This window comes from Hirundo rustica, chromosome 12 (assembly GCF_015227805.2).
Source record: "Hirundo rustica isolate bHirRus1 chromosome 12, bHirRus1.pri.v3, whole genome shotgun sequence".
NCBI classification, from domain to species: Eukaryota; Metazoa; Chordata; class Aves; order Passeriformes; family Hirundinidae; genus Hirundo; species Hirundo rustica.
The window spans coordinates 1,085,591-1,102,981 of record NC_053461.1 but is presented as its reverse complement, the minus strand read 5'-3'; the positions used below and the strand labels follow the sequence as shown (position 1 = coordinate 1,102,981).

Here is a 17,391-nt window from a genome sequence, read left to right as displayed (position 1 = left end):
AATCTCAGAACCTCAGGATGGTTTGGGGACCATGAGAGAGCTCAGAGCTCATCCTGGCTGGAATCTCAGAACCTCAGGATGGTTTGGGGACCATGAGAGACCTCAGAGCTCATCCTGGCTGGAACCTCAGAAGCCCAGGATGGTTTGGGGACCATGAGAGAGCTCAGAGCTCATCCTGGCTGGAACCTCAGAAGCCCAGGATGGTTTGGGGACCATGAGAGACCTCAGAGCTCATCCTGGCTGGAACCTCAGAACGGTTTGGGGACCATGAGAGACCTCAGAGCTCATCCTGCTCCCTGGGCAGCGACACTTTCCCCTGGCCCAGGCTGCTCCAGCCTGGCTGGGGACAGCAGCAGTGACTGAGCAACAAACGAGCTTATCTGGGAGTGCAGACACTAAACCAAGGGAAAACCTGCTCAGTCAGGAGCATGAACTAATCCAAGTGATCAACAAGTTCATAGCAACAGATCCCCCAGTCACTCACACGAGGTACAGGCACACAGCACATCCGTGGATCTGAAGTACCCCAAGAAGGGTGATTTAGCAATTACTGTTCCCACAGACAGCGCTCCTGAAGCTCACTGGCACTGAAAGCATTTTAAGTCACCGGTCTTTACTGCCTGAATTCAGCTGCATAATGTGCTGGGGGCTTGAGCAGCTGCAGGTGCTGGGGAAAAATGTTCACTTTAAATATTTTATTTATCTGGAATGAAACAACCTAAAAAATTAATAACAGACTTAGCAGAGCCCTGTTTGTTCAGGCAGATGGAATGAGAGACATTTATAATGATAAGAGAACTCCTGAAGCACAACTGAACACGCAGTACCTGAGACCTGGCGTCCGAGAACTTTACGCTCAGATCCCAGCAGCAAAACAAACTGGCTCACACCAAGACTCGCCATTTAACCTGAAAGATGATGCAGGATTTAAGACAAATTCCAATTTTTAAGTTAGGTTACTCATAGGAAGCCTTCCTCACCCTCCTTGCTGTCTTCTCCACACATCCAGGCTCTCATAAAGCTGGGAAATGAAGACATCATTTCCTCTGCCGGTGTCCCAGTGTTGTGCAAACCTACCTGAGGTAGTGAGAGTTGTCTTCTGCTTCTCTGTGTCTCATTTTCATGCATTGCCCAACACCTTCAGTGCTGTGCTTCTGGGGCTTCTGCTCAGAAACTGTGAATTTATTTCACTTTCAGAGATTTTTTGCCTTCTTATGTACTTTTTTACCAAAATGGGAATTCTTTAGGAACTCGCTTTAGGAGACTCTTTCTTTCCTCTCTCATCAAAGGTTAGCTCCAACTATTTCTAAATTTTTGGCTTGTTAGTCTTAACTGGAACCATTCCAATCCTCCACAAGCCTAAAGTCTTCATCCGGTGAGCCTGAGAGGAAAAAAGCTTTGCTTTCTCTTGCAGAATTTAATTAGGAAAAATGTGAGCTGTACAAGTAGATATTCACCTTTTATAGAATCATAGAACCAGAGAAGAGTTTGGGTTGGAAAAGACCTTTAAAGGTCACCTAATCCAAATCCCTGCCATATAGCATATAATAGATAATAATATAATATAATGGCTTGTATCATCTAACGGCTTGCAAAATCGTATGAAGAAACACTTTTTGTGGGTGCTCTACCAATTGCAAAATCCCACAGCTGACAGCAGTAATTTCAAAAGCAGCGAGGCTGAAAGCTCTGTGGGAACACAGCGGGTGACACAGGGAGTCAGGGCTCTTCCCCTGGGGTTACCAATACCTGGGCTGCAGCTGGGATCACCACAGAGCTCATCCCAGTGAAACGCAATCGCCTGATTCCGGGCTCCTGGGATTCCCAGGGTGTTTGGCCCAGACAAGGAACGTTAATAGCTTGCTTTCTGCTGCTGCCTGCCCTTTCCAAAGCCACGGCTGCCTCAAGACCTGGTTGTACTGCTGACATGGTTTCCTTAGAAGAAAGGCTTCACCTTGAAGATTATTTGGCAAGATGAATGGGAAAATAAATATTTAAGGTCCTATTCAACAGTGGGTTCTATATATAAAGCGGTTTATTTTGTTGCTGAAACCAAAGAGATTTTATTCACGATAGCAATCGCTAATCATAACAGCGGGATGCTATTTGAAGATAAGCCCACATGCAGGAGCCGGAATGAGCTGTGACACATTCACAAAAGCGTTCACAAGAGGCATTCTGCTCTGTAATTCTGCCCCCTTTGTTGTAGAGCACATTCAATGGCTTTTAAAATGACATTTGACAGACGTCATGAAAATACCTGTTCATCCCAGTACACAGTCCAGCTCCATCACAACAGCTGCACCTACACCTGCTGGGCAAACCGACCAAAGCACAGAGAAGGTTTCCCCTGGCAGAATGCTCAACTCCTGCAGGGGGTCCGAATGACGAGGTGTAGCTGAATAAGGGCGCAGAGATATTTGAATAACCCTGAAGGACGGGAAGCCGTGGTTGCTGGAGCGTCACTGCCTGAACCAAGTGCTGCTTGCCTGGATTTGCAGGCTGGGGAACCAGGTGCTGGTGTCTCATGAGAGCAGAGGGGAGAGAGCAGTGCCCAGAGGATGTGCACTTGTGTGCACACAGAGGCTGAGCTCAGGCACAACAGATACAAATTCCTGACGCTCTGGAAGGAAAACACCTCGCTCTGAGGGCTTCCTGAAACAGCAGAGTGGGACAGGCACTGATCCCTGCTCTCTGACCAGGGACAGGACCCGAGGGAGCTGCTGGAGCTGTGCCAGGGCAGCTCAGGCTGGAGAGCAGGGAAAGGTCCTGCCCTCCTTCCCCAGAGGGTGCTGGCACTGCCCAGGCTCCCCAGGGAATGGTCCTGCCCTCCTTCCCCAGAGGGTGCTGGCACTGCCCAGGCTCCCCAGGGAAAGGTCCTGCCCTCCTTCCCCAGAGGGTGCTCGCACTGTCCAGGCTCCCCAGGGACAGCTCCTGCCCTCCTTCCCCAGAGGGTGCTGGCACTGCCCGGGCTCCCCGGGGAAAGGTCCTGCCCTCCTTCCCCAGAGGGTGCTGGCACTGCCCGGGCTCCCCGGGGAAAGGTCCTGCCCTCCTTCTCCAGAGGGTGCTGGCACTGCCCAGGCTCCCCAGGGAATGGTCCTGCCCTCCTTCCCCAGAGGGTGCTGGCACTGCCCAGGCTCCCCAGGGAAAGGTCCTGCCCTCCTTCCCCAGAGGGTGCTGGCACTGCCCAGGCTCCCCAGGGAATGGTCCTGCCCTCCTTCCCCAGAGGGTGCTGGCACTGCCCAGGCTCCCCAGGGAATGGTCCTGCCCTCCTTCTCCAGAGGGTGCTGGCACTGCCCGGGCTCCCCAGGGAATGGTCCTGCCCTCCTTCCCCAGAGGGTGCTGGCACTGCCCAGGCTCCCCAGGGAATGGTCCTGCCCTCCTTCCCCAGAGGGTGCTGGCACTGCCCAGGCTCCCCAGGAATGGTCCTGCCCTCCTTCCCCAGAGGGTGCTGGCACTGCCCAGGCTCCCCAGGAATGGTCCTGCCCTCCTTCCCCAGAGGGTGCTGGCACTGCCCGGGCTCCCCAGGGAATGGTCCTGAGGCTGCCACAGCTCCGGGAACAGCGCTCCCAGGGATGCCCAGGGTGGGATGGTTGGGCTGGCTGTGCAGGGCTCAGGATCTTTGGGGGTCCCTTCCAGCTCAGGGTATTCTGGGAGTACAATTTTTATCTAAAGTTCACGGATGTCAGATACTCCACAGTTAAACCTGTGGCTTCGGGTCATTTCCAAACGCACAAACACGCTGCCTGTCCCTGCCCTCCTCCACTGTCCGGCGCTCCCCACACCCCCTCCTCCTGTGATTCACTCCTGGACAGCATTCCCCTCGGGAAATACCACACCTGATGCATTCCCACCCCACTTTTACCGCATTCCACGGAACAGCAGTTCCTCTCCTGTCAATCCTCCCGCTTTGAAGGTGTATTTACACTGGTACCCAGCTCCCAGCCCTGCAGGCTCAAGGACACAAAGCACTTCAGACCTCTCCTAAAGAGCAGCTGAAAGAGCTGGGGTAAAAGGAGAGGATGCTATGAAGCAGAGGGAGGGGTTTGTGCCATCTCTGCTGAGGATATGAAGTTAGTAAGATTTGCTAAGTCAGATCACGGGGTGAGCACTAACGGGCTTCTGGGACCTTGCAACTCAGCATTGCTTTTTAACTCACAGTTGTGGCATTGTGCACTGTCACTGGAACCCTGAACCTAAACATCAGACACAAGTGGGGTCTGTACCTGTCTGCTTTTAGCAGCACATTCAGTAAAGCTGGAACTAAAATGAAATTGCTGGATCATGTTTTATGCCTAAACTACATTCTGCTCTCCCAGCACCCCCACGAGAGCCCTGAGCAAATTGTTAATAATTTAATGAAATAATCTGAGAGCAGTAACAACTACTACCTACTTCTTCAATTATCTCAATTCATCGATCTCCTCCTGCTGAAGGAGGTGGAATCTCGTAGCAGAGACACAATTAAAAAAAAAAAAAAAAATCGCACCAAGATCACGTTTTTTGTAGTAGGGGAGGAACATGGAAACGACAGCAATATGATGACAATCTATCTAACACAGATTCTTAGAGCCCCAGCGTGTCAGTGATGCCTTCTGAAAGCAGCATGCCCAGAACCAAGGAGTCAGGCACCAAAAAACCCAGTAGCACCAACAAAAGCCCCACAAACCCCTCCAGCTGACCTTTACACATCTCCTGCAGACCAACATTTCTACAACACTATCAAAAGAACCCTTCAGTTCAGCTGCTTGCTTGGAGTGCACCGCTGGCATTGCCAGGAGGATGTTTGGCCATCAATGTTTGCATACTTGCTGAAAATACCTCTTTGTTTGGCGATTTTATGAATTTTCCTCCCATGCAAGAACCAGCTGGCAGAGAGGATGCACCAGCTGGGGGCAGAGGCTCAGGACAACAGAGTTCCTTCCTTCACAGAGGATCCTTAATTGTGCTAGGATCAGAGGCTGTTTATTTCTATTGGCCAGTCTTCACCCAGCATGAAATGAAATATTAATCCAGCAAAAGAACAAACCCCCAAATAGCCAAAGCTGCAGATCCAAAGGTGACTAGGGGAGACACGAGGAAAGAAAGTCTGGAAAGATAAACGTGCAGAGGAGCAGTGACAAAGTACTGAGGCCAAATCAGCTTTACTGGCTGGTAAAGGCTGGATCACAACACTGAAACCCCAGGATTCTTAATATTCTTCTAAGGGAGGTTTCACCCAGCTTCCACTAAGGACAGGCTAATTGGCTTTTACAGAAAAAGATAACTGAAAGCAGCCTTTTCCTTTATTTTTACCAAAAAAAAAAAAAAAAAACAACCCCACAACACCACCAAAAAAATACCCAAAACAAAACCAAACAAAAACAACAACAAAGAGCCCAAAAAAATCCCACAAACAAAAACCCCAAACCACCAACCAAACAAATAAACACAATAAAAAAGCACCTTTAGTGAGTTAGTATTTCAAATAAGCTTAAGCCTGTTTGATGGCCTGGTGTCTTCTTAGCGACATTTTGGGAGATGCAGTTTCCTTGTTATCTTTACACATTTTGAAAAATAACTCTTTTGGTGACTCTTCTATTTATGATTCACTCATAATCACACAAGTGACTCACGCTGTCACATTACAAGCCATTACTTTGGAAAATTATTTTTTCCCCCTTCCTCTTGGGTAAAATATGACAATTTTCACAATTTTGTTACTAAGGGCAGCTTCCTACTACTTGAGAGCGCTACTCAGAACTTTATTTCCTAAGTAAAGCACATGCCACAAAAGACAAAGGCATCTCCCACCTCTTGTCTCTCCCACAGTCGGATACATGTGAAATAAAGCAATTATTTAAAACCAGTTCCAGAACTTCTGTGCTTGTTGATCAGTAAACTGAATCTCAACCGGCAGATTTTACCTAGACAGTACTGCTTTTGTCTGATTTAAAGAGGGTCACAGTGGCCATTATTTACAAGGGAGCTCTCCCTCGCAGGGGTTTCTGCTCTGACCCTCCAGCGAGGGTTTGTGCTGCTCTCCCAGCCCCAGCTGGGGACTGGAAATTTTAAAAATGAACAAGAAGCCACAAAAGAGCCCCCGGCACGTCCGTAAGCACAGCAGCCTGAAATGGATTTATTTACGCCAAATGCAAAAGTAAGGCCTGAGATGAGGCTTTGAACTGAGCAGAAGGGGAAGAGCACTTGAACGCACAACAAGGGGAGTAAGAAGGGAAAAATGAATGACTGGGTGAATTACAAACACGTACACAACGTCTGCTCCCTGGAAAACAGCATCTGCAGCTCCCAATCTGCTTGGGGATTACGGCAGAGCACTGAGAGGGAGCAACACCAGGCTCTGCTGAGGGGTGGGATGGCAGAAATGGCAGAAAATAGAAATAGTTTATTAACACACCCAGCTCCTGAGCAGGCCACCTGCAGAGGTAAACACAGCACCTGGGATAAAAGTAGATCTGCTACATCTACAGCTCAATGCAATGGTGATAAATATGAACCAAGGAGAAAAATTAAGTTTCCCATTCTTGTTTTAATTTTACAAGCTTCAAGGGAAGGCTCTGAGAAACTGTGTGCCTAATTTACACAGAGAAGTTGTGTTATTGAAGTTAACAGATGAGAAGTGAACCCAGCTTTACTCAAACTGAAAATACAGCACAGCTTTTTGAATTACGCCAATAAAACAAATAAAAAAAGGATTATTTAATGTCAACCCGAAGACCTTATGTCAGACAGTCATCACTTGCTAAATGCCTTTTTTTCCAGCTTGGATATTGGATATCCAGCTGTGCAGAAGACAGGCTGGAGTTTACGGCCAGCCATAACCTCCAACTCCAAACTGATCCAAGGAAGACACAGCTGAAAAGGAATGGCTTCCATCAAACCACCAGTGCTACACAGACTAACACAGAACCAAGAAGCTAAATACACAAACAATACCTCCAGTTGCCTTACCAGAAAAAAAAAAAAAAAAGTGAAAAAAGAGGAATTCACTGGTGAGCACATACCTTGGTGTTAAAGCAAACACTCTCCATCTCCAGGGCTCCTCCAGGAGAGCTCCTGCACCCTCCTGCACCAGGGAGGATGGCTGCAACCAGGACACCAGGAGACACTGCCCAGCACAGGTGCAGGCAATGCACCACAGCTGTGCCTCCAACTGGGGAAACTGGGATGGGGAAACTCCCCGAGCTCCCCGCACTAAGAAACCCTGAGAGGACGCTGTGAGTGACTGACATCCTCAGGAGTGCCAAAATCAAGAACCAAACAGGGAAAGTAAGAATGCCTTTATCTGCAAGCAATGCAGGGGTTAGCCAGGAGCCTGGACTGACACCTGTAAATCCTTCACAGAGTGCAAAAGGCAGCTGACACGCTGCTGGGAAAAGCTTCCCCTGGAGCAGCACACCGTGATCCTGGCTGCTCGTCAGAAAGCTCTTTGCTGAAAAGGTGTGTGCAGTGTTTCCTTCATCATCTGCCCTGCTTTTTAAAGGGGCAGATGGAGGAACAAAGATGGGGCTGTGTTTGGGAAGTTGTATTAGGGGGCAGATTGGCTTGAAGACCAGCATTAACCTAGCCTTGCTAAAAACGGCTGCGAGGACAGCCCAGGGCACTGGCTCACTGATTTCACTGCTCACTGCTCGGGTTTGCTTGTTTGTTTCAAAAACAAAAACCTCTCGAGGTGACGAACCCACACCAAATCTCCTGCTGGATGGGAAAAGCTCCTATTTCCCCTTGGGCACTGCTTGGTTACCTGAGAAACTCAGACATTTCAAGGCACACAAGACCTGGAGCTTGGAACAGACGCATTCCTGGCAGCCCCTCTCCCTCTCAGGGGAGCAAACAGTCAGGAACAAGCAGTAAGCGAACAGAGGGAAAATTCAGCATTAAATGCAAACCCCCATTCTCACTTTATTCAACTAAAAAAAAATAAAACTCTTTACACTGTCAGCAACCTGCTCAGAAGAATTTATATCCCCAAACCCCCTGGCCCCAGGACTGACCCCACAGTCAGATGAGCTCAAGGCAAAAGCCTGGACGCTGCATGCAGGAGGTTGGCTCCTGAGCCGTACCAGCTCCTTACTTCATACTTATTTTTTTTCCCTTGCCAGGAGTCTGCAACTACTTGCCTGAAGAAATGAAATAAACAGCGAGCATTTGCCAAAGTACTCCCACCACTTGGAGCAGTTTGTTTTTCAGAACATTCGCTGCCAGACTTCCGAGTGGGAAAGAGAAGCAACAGGAGAGCAAAAATCCCTCCTTTAATCACTTCTGAAAAGCTTATCACAGTAGCACTGAGATGTTCACAGCCCTTTGGTTTCTTGCTGAATGGAAGTGGAAAACAGATCACATCTTTCCTTTAAAACCCAAATGATCAAAAGGAGAAGCTTGAACAAACCTAGAAAATTAAGAGCTGCTTCTACAGTCGTCACTGATTTCAGCAGGAATGGAAGATGCTGAATGAAAGCTGGGAGGAATCCCTGACAATAAATACTACTTGAAAAACTGTCAAAATATTTAAAAACATTACAACAAAAAGTGGAAATTAAGATTGGAAAACCATGATTGCAAACACTGAGGGGCTGTGGGAAGTGACGTTCAAACAACGGCCCAGAGCTAAATTCTAAACAGCCAAACCACAGAAAATTCATCAACAGCAAAATAAAGGAATCTTTAAAAGCTTTATTAAATAATGCAGATTCAAACAATACAGTCCAGTGCTTGATTCTGAACAGCCAAACCACAAGAAAATTCAAAACAGAGGACTCTAAAAAAGCTTTAATACAGATTCAAATGATTATCTACATCCAAACTGACCTTTTTAAGTAGTACTAGCACTTAAGGCACAAATTCTCCAGAAGTAGCCAGTAAGTCAAACGAGACTCAATAAAATTACATGTAACAATCCTTTTAACACTGTGAAACCAAAACTCTACGGCATGCACTGGGTCTGCATTCCATTCATCCGTTTGCCTGCATAGTTCTGCATACAAAGTATTTTGTTATTTCACTTTCCCCGTGGTTCTCAGGGAATTTCCAACAGCCAGAATATTATTCACAGTTCAAACTGGGATGCTTGTTATATGTAAACAAAACCCTTACCTGATAGCTGCAAAACTCTGCTTACAAATAAAAGTGATTATATCCTCAAAATAAAGGATTCCTACTGGAAGAAAGGTCCACTTAGAAGGCACATGCTTTCACATTCCCAGTTCAAGAAAGTGCTTACAGCACCAAGGAATACTGCAGTTGTACCCAAAGGAAGCCACACTAAGCTCTTTTTTTTTTTGTCCTTTTTTTAGTCATTGTTGTAAAAAAACTTCCAAATTATTCACAGTTGTTGCAGCATTCCTCGTGCTAAACCAGCACATTGTGCTGATGAATCCCAGTGTAAGGCTAAATGTAAGAACACTTATCAGTGCAATACATTCCTGAGTTTTCGGAACGCAAAATAAAAACTAGTTCTTCGAAATATACAATCCTTCACGGTTTTGGCTCATATTTCGTCTGTTTTTCTAATCTCCCTTTTTTTTTAAAAAAAAAAAAAAGAGTTCATTAAAAAGAAATCTAATTTTTACAAAAAAAAGTAAATAAAAAACCTGCTATTGGTCTAACTTAGACGTAACTTCTAGTTGCTTTAAGAGTGCAGGAAAGCCAGAACTAGCATAAACACTGCTTTTTGTGAAGGCAGCAAAACAGATAAAACAAGCTTTCGAGAACTGAAGCACTGACAGAAAAACAAATACAACTCAAAGAGCCCTAATTTTTTTTTAAAAAAAAATAAATAAATTAAGGACCTAGTTGTACTCCAGAGCAAACTCGAACGAGACCGCGACTGCTGAAGCTGCTGAGCTTGCTAAGGCACTGAGCTGTGCGCTGGTGTTCACCTGCAGCAGGAGCAGCCGTGCTCCCTCACCGAGAGGCATAACCCGTGCTCCAGAGCGGGGCCGAGGGGCTGCTCTGCCTGCTGGACGCCTGCGAGCTGAAGGAATGTGCAGGGGACACCAGGGAACCTGCAACGGGGCAAGGAGAACACGTCAGGCTCAGAAGGAACAAACTGGAAACTGCTGCTGATGCTCTGCCGGGCACCGGCAGTGAGTCTGCTCACGCGTTCGGAGTGAAATCATCCCCTCAGCTTGGTGCCTCCCGGAAGGGTATCCTGCAAGTGTCAAACCTTTGTGGGCCTTCCTGTTCAGGGCTTTCTAAGTCTGAGGGGCACTGAACACATATTTCCCCCTCAGCAGGTGATGTTCACTTGAATTTGCCTTATTTTATCTGAAGCATCAGGCACTTGCGTTTGCAGCCCACTGTAACTCGGATACATCTGTAAGAATGTGGATTATTTTTCACTGCTACTCTTTGTACCAGATCCAATTCCAGTGCAATGGCCAGACTAATCAATTAATTCACTTCTAAGTGGGTGACAGCTGCTTACTGTCAGGGCTGTGCTGAAGACTTGTCCTTGGGTGGAATACGAGCTGATTGTGCTGTCCGTTCGGCGAGAAGAACGCGTGGTAGGCTGCAAGACAGGTGAAAAACAAACCAAAATCATTTCAGATGGCAATCACTCCTTCTCATCTTACAGCTAGTACACTGTAAGAAGCTATGGGGAATAAAAAATAAACACCTGTGCAATCTTTCCTTCTCTTACCTATGATCATAACAGCTGTCCCTGCTAAGAGTGCAAAAAGCGTGAAGATCATCACCTGGTAAGACTCAACAAACTGCTGGAAGAGACTGGCTTCATCTGCAGAATTGATTAAGAGAAGGCAATATTGAGTTAAAAAGAGCATTTTCTCCAATCTGCTCTAAGAGTTAACCTCATAAACACCAGAGAAGCTAGAGGTTTCTCGTGGCATCCGGAGTGCGGGGCCGAACTCACATCTGATGGGAGTGGTGGTTCTGTCGGTCAGGTAGATCACCGTCACTGGGATGCTGAGGGACTGCTCTGTCACGGGACTGGAGACAGTCAGAGAGGTGGACAGGGAGCCCTGGCTGGGAACCCTGGGATCAGCCAGGCTCACAGTGTACACCACGTAACTGGGCAGCCCGTAGGACTTCTCCTTCTCCAGCACCTTCACTGCCGGGGACTCGCATTTCACCTGCACGGGAACATCCGAGCCAAGACGGCTTGGGCCAGCACAGCACAGCTCCATGTGCCAGCAAGGGGTGATCCCACAGAAACACAGCAATTCCCCCCTCCAGAGGAGCCAGGTGTACCTGCACAGGGCCGCCTGCAGCGTTCCCCCTGCCCACTGCCAAGATGAGCATTTCCAAATCATCTCGGGAGCAAACGCTGGCACGGTAGAGACGGCAGGGGGTTGTGACGGCTCAGAACGCTCTCGGCCCTGCCGAGGTGCTTCCCGGGAACACGCTCACCTCCAGGCTATCCAGGATTTCACTGGCACCGAAGATCTTCAGGACGGAGCTGACGTCCTGGTTGCTGAGCAGCATCTCGGCCTGGTCGGCGTAGAACCAGCGGTTGAAGGGCACCTCTGTGCCCAGCCGCTCGCCGGGCACGGCGCCGCCCCGCAGCGCCGCCGTCACCCGCAGCGCGGCTTTGCTCCTGCTCAGCTGCTTCAGCTGCTTGTCAGCGAGGCTGTGCATCCTGATGGAGCACGTGTAGTGTCCTGCAGGAACCAGACAGCTCGGGCTGGTACCCGCTGGCCTCTACGGGCTCCTCTCCAGCACAGAGAGAGAGCTGGCACGCGCTCAGAGAAAAGCTGAAGGTGGCAGAGCTCAACCAGCGGCGTGATGAGGCGCAGATGGACTGGGACAGAGTGTCTGCTGAGTCCAACATCACAGTCCCAGCACTACAGCTACAGAATTATCCCTTGTCCCAAACTGAACATCATGAAAAAAGCACTCTGCTGGTAACTTGCAGTCCCATTTGATTTTAATACGCCACTGAGACTCAGCTCTGCTTTGAACATGACATTTATGCTAATACTGAAAGGCTTTACTGAAAACAGGACTGAACATCCTATTTCATATTCTTTTCAACTGGTGTTAAAATTTTAGCCAGCTACCATCACCATCATCAAGCCTGTGAAGATGTAGTTTATTTATAAAAGCTCCTTTAAAAGTTACATACTCGCCGTGTTTCTAGTCTCATATGGGACCAATTAATCTGTTATTAGCAGCAAAGGTAGTAAAAACTTCCCAGAGAATGGGAGATAAAAAGCATCAGTAACGAGGAGAACTTGCCAGGTGCATGTTTTCCCCTTATTTTCCTCTCCTAGCTAACTAACAGAGGGTAGAATGCAGGGTAGAACAGAGGTTTGCACAATGGGTGCAGGGATGAGTCAAACAGATAATTACTGTTCTTTACATACAGTCCACAGTGGTTTGGTTCTGTTCTAAATCACATTACACTTTCAAAGCATTAACACATTTTGTAGACTTGTACAATTTTATTTCCACCTCCACAGTGTCTGGCAATTTCCCCCCTCTTAAGACCCAGTTCATGATGTTTTGGGGGTACACTCTGCTTTTGGAATACTTGTCACCTGAGTGCTCCTTTGCTTCTTTCACTTACTACAAAAACTCTGAAAAACACGAAGTGGGCTGCCACTGATTTCTGGCTTTCTCTGCAAACCAACACAAGACTTTGTCACAGGCAGAAAACCCACTGAAACAACAGGTGTCCACGTGAACAACTCACTGAGGCCTGAGGTCCTACACAGCAAACCCAGAGGCTTCAGAGGGAAGAGAGGAGGTTTATACTGCATGTTCAGAAGAAATCCTTCCCTGGCAGGGTGGGCAGGCCCTGGCACTGGGAGCCCAGAGCAGCTGTGGCTGCCCCTGCCAGGGCAGGGGTGGCACTGGGTGGGATTTAAAGTCCCTCCAACCCAACCCATGATGCCGGGACTCTGGAATCTGCTGGGCCAAAGAGCTCATGTGTGTCTGCAGCGTGGCATCTTGTCACATCTTACCTGAAACTGCATCAAACCCGGGCTCTGCCACAAAAATATCCTGTGCTGGGAAGTCAAAGGCATCACTGCTGAAATCGAGATGGCAACTGATAATGGACTGGGGTTGTAACTCAGCAATGGCCTCAGTCTGAGCAGGTGAACACTCCCCTAGGGGCAGGAAAAAAAATTATCTCTAATTAACTACAAAATAAAATTGTAACTAATTAATTTGCATTAATTAAAAGCAAAATCATGGCTTGTAGTATTGGGTTATTCTACCACCTTCTGAAATAGTTTTACGAGGTTATGAAGATCTTAAAACAGTTGGAAATCACAGCCAGCTGTCCTTGCTCAGGTCTAATCCCAGAGAGACAGCAATGAAAATTTTATGTGTTGTGGGGTTTTCTTGACAGGAATAGTTTATTTACAGGAAAGAATAAGCTGGAGAGAGTTTTCTGCTCTGATGTCTCTTGAATAACTTATACAGACCTGGGAGCCTTGAGTTAGATTTTAGTATCTGGCAAGATGATATTTTGGTAGGCTAACAATTTACATATGGTAAAATAAAATACTGTTAGAAGTGCTAATTGTTAAGCTAGAAGCTAAAAGGATCTACAATCACACAAAGTCCAGCTTATTAAATAGAGGACACAATATGATGCTCAATCTTTGTATTGATTCCAACTGGTGGTAAGTTCTGTGCAAGATTTAAGGATGGTAACAAAGTGAGAAAATGTAACAACTCCAAGAAGGCAACTGCAATTAAACATAGAAGCAATTTGCTCATTGCCCATTAATTGTTGTTTATATGATCAAAAATGGTGCTTCTACTGAAATCTACAAATTTTACTAGTTGTGAAATATCAATAGTGCCCCAGAACACCTTCCAAATTCTGTCCCATGGCTCCTAGAGCTCCTGGGACTCTAGAAAGGCATTTGGGGTTCCTGGGGATCTTGTTACCCTTACAGAACAAACAAAAACCCCATAACACAAACCAAAGCATCATGAACCCGTAAAGACACAATAAACCATCAGCATAAATATTTGTTAATCATACCTTTCAAGTTTTTGTTACTTTCCCCAATTGAAACGATGACTTTTGAGGCTGCCGCTCCCTGCAAGCTTGCCTGCATGCCGCTGACATGCATTGCTGTGGTCCTCTGAGGGGCATTAATCAAGATCTGAAAAAGGATGAAGCTCACTGTTACCAACAACTGTTTCAGCAAATTAAAGCTAAGGTGAAACCAGACTGGACTGGTAGTGAAAGACTCCACTTTGAGGAGGTGATGTTCTTATCTTTGAAATCCCACATTTCTCTAATATTAGAAACTGCCTTTCCGAGCAATTTAAGCTAGCAAAAATGTTTTGTCTTCCTACCCAACCTCCAGAAGTTAATATGCATAAAGCTCTATGTCTAAATTTAATTTAAAAAGAATGTCTAGAGCTTATGCTGGCTGATGCAGTGAATTGTGTCAACAATACGATTGCACTGCAGATAAAATAATTTAACAGAGTACTTCTGATCAGTGATGCATGGCACAACACTGGAGCAAGTTCTTGCTGCCACCTCATCCTGCAGTGAAGCTTCATTCTTAACAGCAGCCACACTCCAAAACTGGTTAGCACCTGGAAACAACTCAGCCAACAAAGGAATCAAAGTGTACACTCCACAAACAGCAGAGGTGAAAAATCTGATTCGTTACGCTACATTTTCCTCCTCAGCACAGATGTTTAAAAAAAACCAACATGGTGTTTTTGGACACATACCAAATACCTCCCGACCATCTGCATTTCTGTAAGAACATTTCTAAATATTTATAACAACAACAACAAAAACATCCCATCGAATACAGTCTGGTGAGGGTCCAGCCCCAACAAACCAACCCGAGCAGGAAGGAAGAGTGCCTCACCTCTCTGTAGGTTTTCAGTAACCCGGGGATCTCATAGAACACCGTGACCAGCCCCGAGTCCCTCGCCAGGGCCACGCCAGTCTTGGAGTCCACCAGAAGAAGAGCGCTTGAGGAGGAGCTCCACACGCCTGGCAGGCCTGGAAAACACCACAGGGGCACTGCTCAACACCTGCTGCCAGCTGCAGCATCCCCTGGGCACTCTGGTGTGTGAGTGGCACTGCCACGCAGGGCACACAGCTCCCAGTGCCCAGGAACCTCCCTGGTGTCTGTGAGTGCCACTGGAACGCAGGGCACACAGCTCCCAGTGCCCAGGAACCTCCCTGGTGTCTGTGCCACTGGAACGCAGGGCACACAGCTCCCAGTGCCCAGGAACATCCCTGGTGTCTGTGAGTGCCACTGGAACGCAGGGCACACAGCTCCCAGTGCCCAGGAACATCCCTGGTGTCTGTGAGTGCTACTGGAACGCAGGGCACACAGCTCCCAGTGCCCAGGAACCTCCCTGGTGTCTGTGCCACTGGAATGCAGGGCACACAGCTCCCAGTGCCCAGGAACATCCCTGGTGTCTGTGCCACTGGAACACAGGGCACACAGCTCCCAGTGCCCAGGAACATCCCTGGTGTCTGTGAGTGCCACTGGAACGCAGGGCACACAGTGCCTAGGAACCTCCCTGGTGTCTGTGAGTGCCACTGGAACGCAGGGCACACAGTGCCCAGGAACCTCCCTGGTGTCTGTGAGTGCCACTGGAACGCAGGGCACACAGCTCCCAGTGCCCAGGAATCTCCCTGGTGTCTGAGTGGCACTGCCAGGCAGTTATCCTGACACAAGCCCATTAATCCAAGCACAGTGGGTGAAGGCAGCCCTGGCTCTGCAGGAGCTCCACAGAAACAAGCCCTCCCAGCTAACGGAACAGAAATGTCTGAAGCGTGACACTCAGGAATTCAGCCCAAGAGACACATTGCACGGTGCAGTTACAATTATTATGAAAACCTGGTTTTATCATTTAACAAGAACAGTGACATTTGATGCTGAACAAACATGATAAATTATGCATTTAGTTTTGCTGAGATGAACCAGAGCCACGCTGGTGCCCCATGGAAGAGCTGCCACTCACCTTCCTGTGCTGTCAGCGAGGTCCTCAGGCACAGGACATCCCCCAGCACCACGTCTGGCAGCTCTGGGAAGATGGCATGCTGCACAGGCAGTGGGATGTAGTCTGCAGTGCCACGGTGCTCTGCATCCCACACCCTGAGCAGGGTGAGCCCCACGTTCACAGTCCTGACCACGAAGGTGTTGTTGGCGGCTCCCTTGGCGATCTGCACCAAGTCGTCTCTGCACACAAACAGAAGTGCTGCTGCGTGAAGGAAGACTTGGAAATGTCATTATCTCTAGAACAGGGGAGGCATCCAACTCTTCAGATGGCTGACTGCTTGTTTTCAGCAACAGTCATCTGATAAAGTCCAGCAAAGGAAGGAAATGATGAGAATTGCTTAGGTGCCGCTGAGGCAAATTGCAGCTCTCAGTTCACCAGTGTGCTGAGGAAATACCGAGATCGTAATTAGGCATGAAAACTATTTCTTAATTGGGAGCATTGCAGAGCTTTAGAATGACATCATCTGCCTCTTTTCCCTCTTCTCAAGGGAGTTAGGAAGCCAAGAAATTTGCACACCAACATGCAGCTTCCCTGACATAGGAGCACCGCTGGATTGCCAGTTCTGGTATTTCCCCAAACTCAGCGAGGTGCTCTGCAGGAAACAAGCCACCTTTCAGTCATGGCACTTTACTGAAAGCTGCTTCACAATATTCCTTCTGTGAGGCAGAGACCAAAAGGCCTTTTGAGGCTTGTCCCTGCCGTGGAAGGCTGTACAAGCCTCTGTGAGGAGACAGCCCCCGATCCAGAACGTTCCCACCTTGCAGGAGCACTCAGTGCATCAGTGGAGCACAGCAGGGGCAGAGACAGATGCTGATGGATCAGTTGTCTCTCTGGGCCACTGCTGCGTGCAGGGGATGATTCAGAGTCACTCAGAGCAGAGCACAGCTCCTGCAGGCCCCGCTGGGATCCTGCTTATCTGGGCAGCTTTCCATGGCTGGGGAATATCGATTGCTAGCTGCGACTCTTCCTCCTGCCACCGCCTCTGAAGGCTGCAGACACAAAACCCTGGCTTTGCCAATCCCAGCCCAGGCTGGATCTTCACTTGGTATCCTTGAACAATCTTTGTTCTACGTGTGCCTGGCCCTTTTTTGCCCTCTGTAATTGCCCCCCGTGACAGACACCCACCTGTTGGTGGCAAAGCTGAGCACAGCATTGTGTGAATGGAAAGTATCTCCAGAGTTATCGTGGAAATGGACCGTAAACGTCAGTGTCAGCCCCAGGGGCAGGGCCAGCAGTGCCTCTTTGTTCTGGGTGAGCAGGACTGGCCTCATGGAGATCCTGAGGTAGGAGATGGGGCAGACCTGGAGAAACAGCAGCAGCGAGAAGCAAAGTTAAACTGCTTTTTACAACGCCCCTGTAATGATAATCTAAAAGAGTTCTTATGGTGTAAATCTCCAGAGCTGCCTGTATGAGCCATTTGCACGT

General features: G+C 48.1%; 1 protein-coding gene across 4 annotated transcripts in view; it reads right to left on the bottom strand.

Annotated features, from left to right (window-relative positions):
* The window catches only part of NUP210 (nucleoporin 210), an 86,277-nt gene that overhangs the window by 30,075 nt on the left and 38,811 nt on the right, over positions 1–17,391 (bottom strand). For 3 of the 4 annotated variants that reach the window (XR_005702865.2, XR_005702866.2, XR_005702868.2), the window contains exons 31-40: positions 17,092–17,267; positions 15,928–16,145; positions 14,817–14,953; positions 13,964–14,087; positions 12,927–13,073; positions 11,371–11,621; positions 10,874–11,093; positions 10,643–10,738; positions 10,427–10,510; positions 9,094–10,004 (exon numbers count right to left, since the gene is read on the bottom strand). Coding sequence is in view for 1 of the 4 variants with exons in the window: in XM_040076470.2 (XP_039932404.1) it covers positions 9,904–10,004; positions 10,427–10,510; positions 10,643–10,738; positions 10,874–11,093; positions 11,371–11,621; positions 12,927–13,073; positions 13,964–14,087; positions 14,817–14,953; positions 15,928–16,145; positions 17,092–17,267 (1,554 nt within the window). In the remaining 3 variants the exon portion in view is untranslated. Of the gene's footprint in view, positions 1–8,653; positions 10,005–10,426; positions 10,511–10,642; positions 10,739–10,873; positions 11,094–11,370; positions 11,622–12,926; positions 13,074–13,963; positions 14,088–14,816; positions 14,954–15,927; positions 16,146–17,091; positions 17,268–17,391 lie in introns of those variants that run through there. The other variant, XM_040076470.2, reaches the window with a different exon arrangement.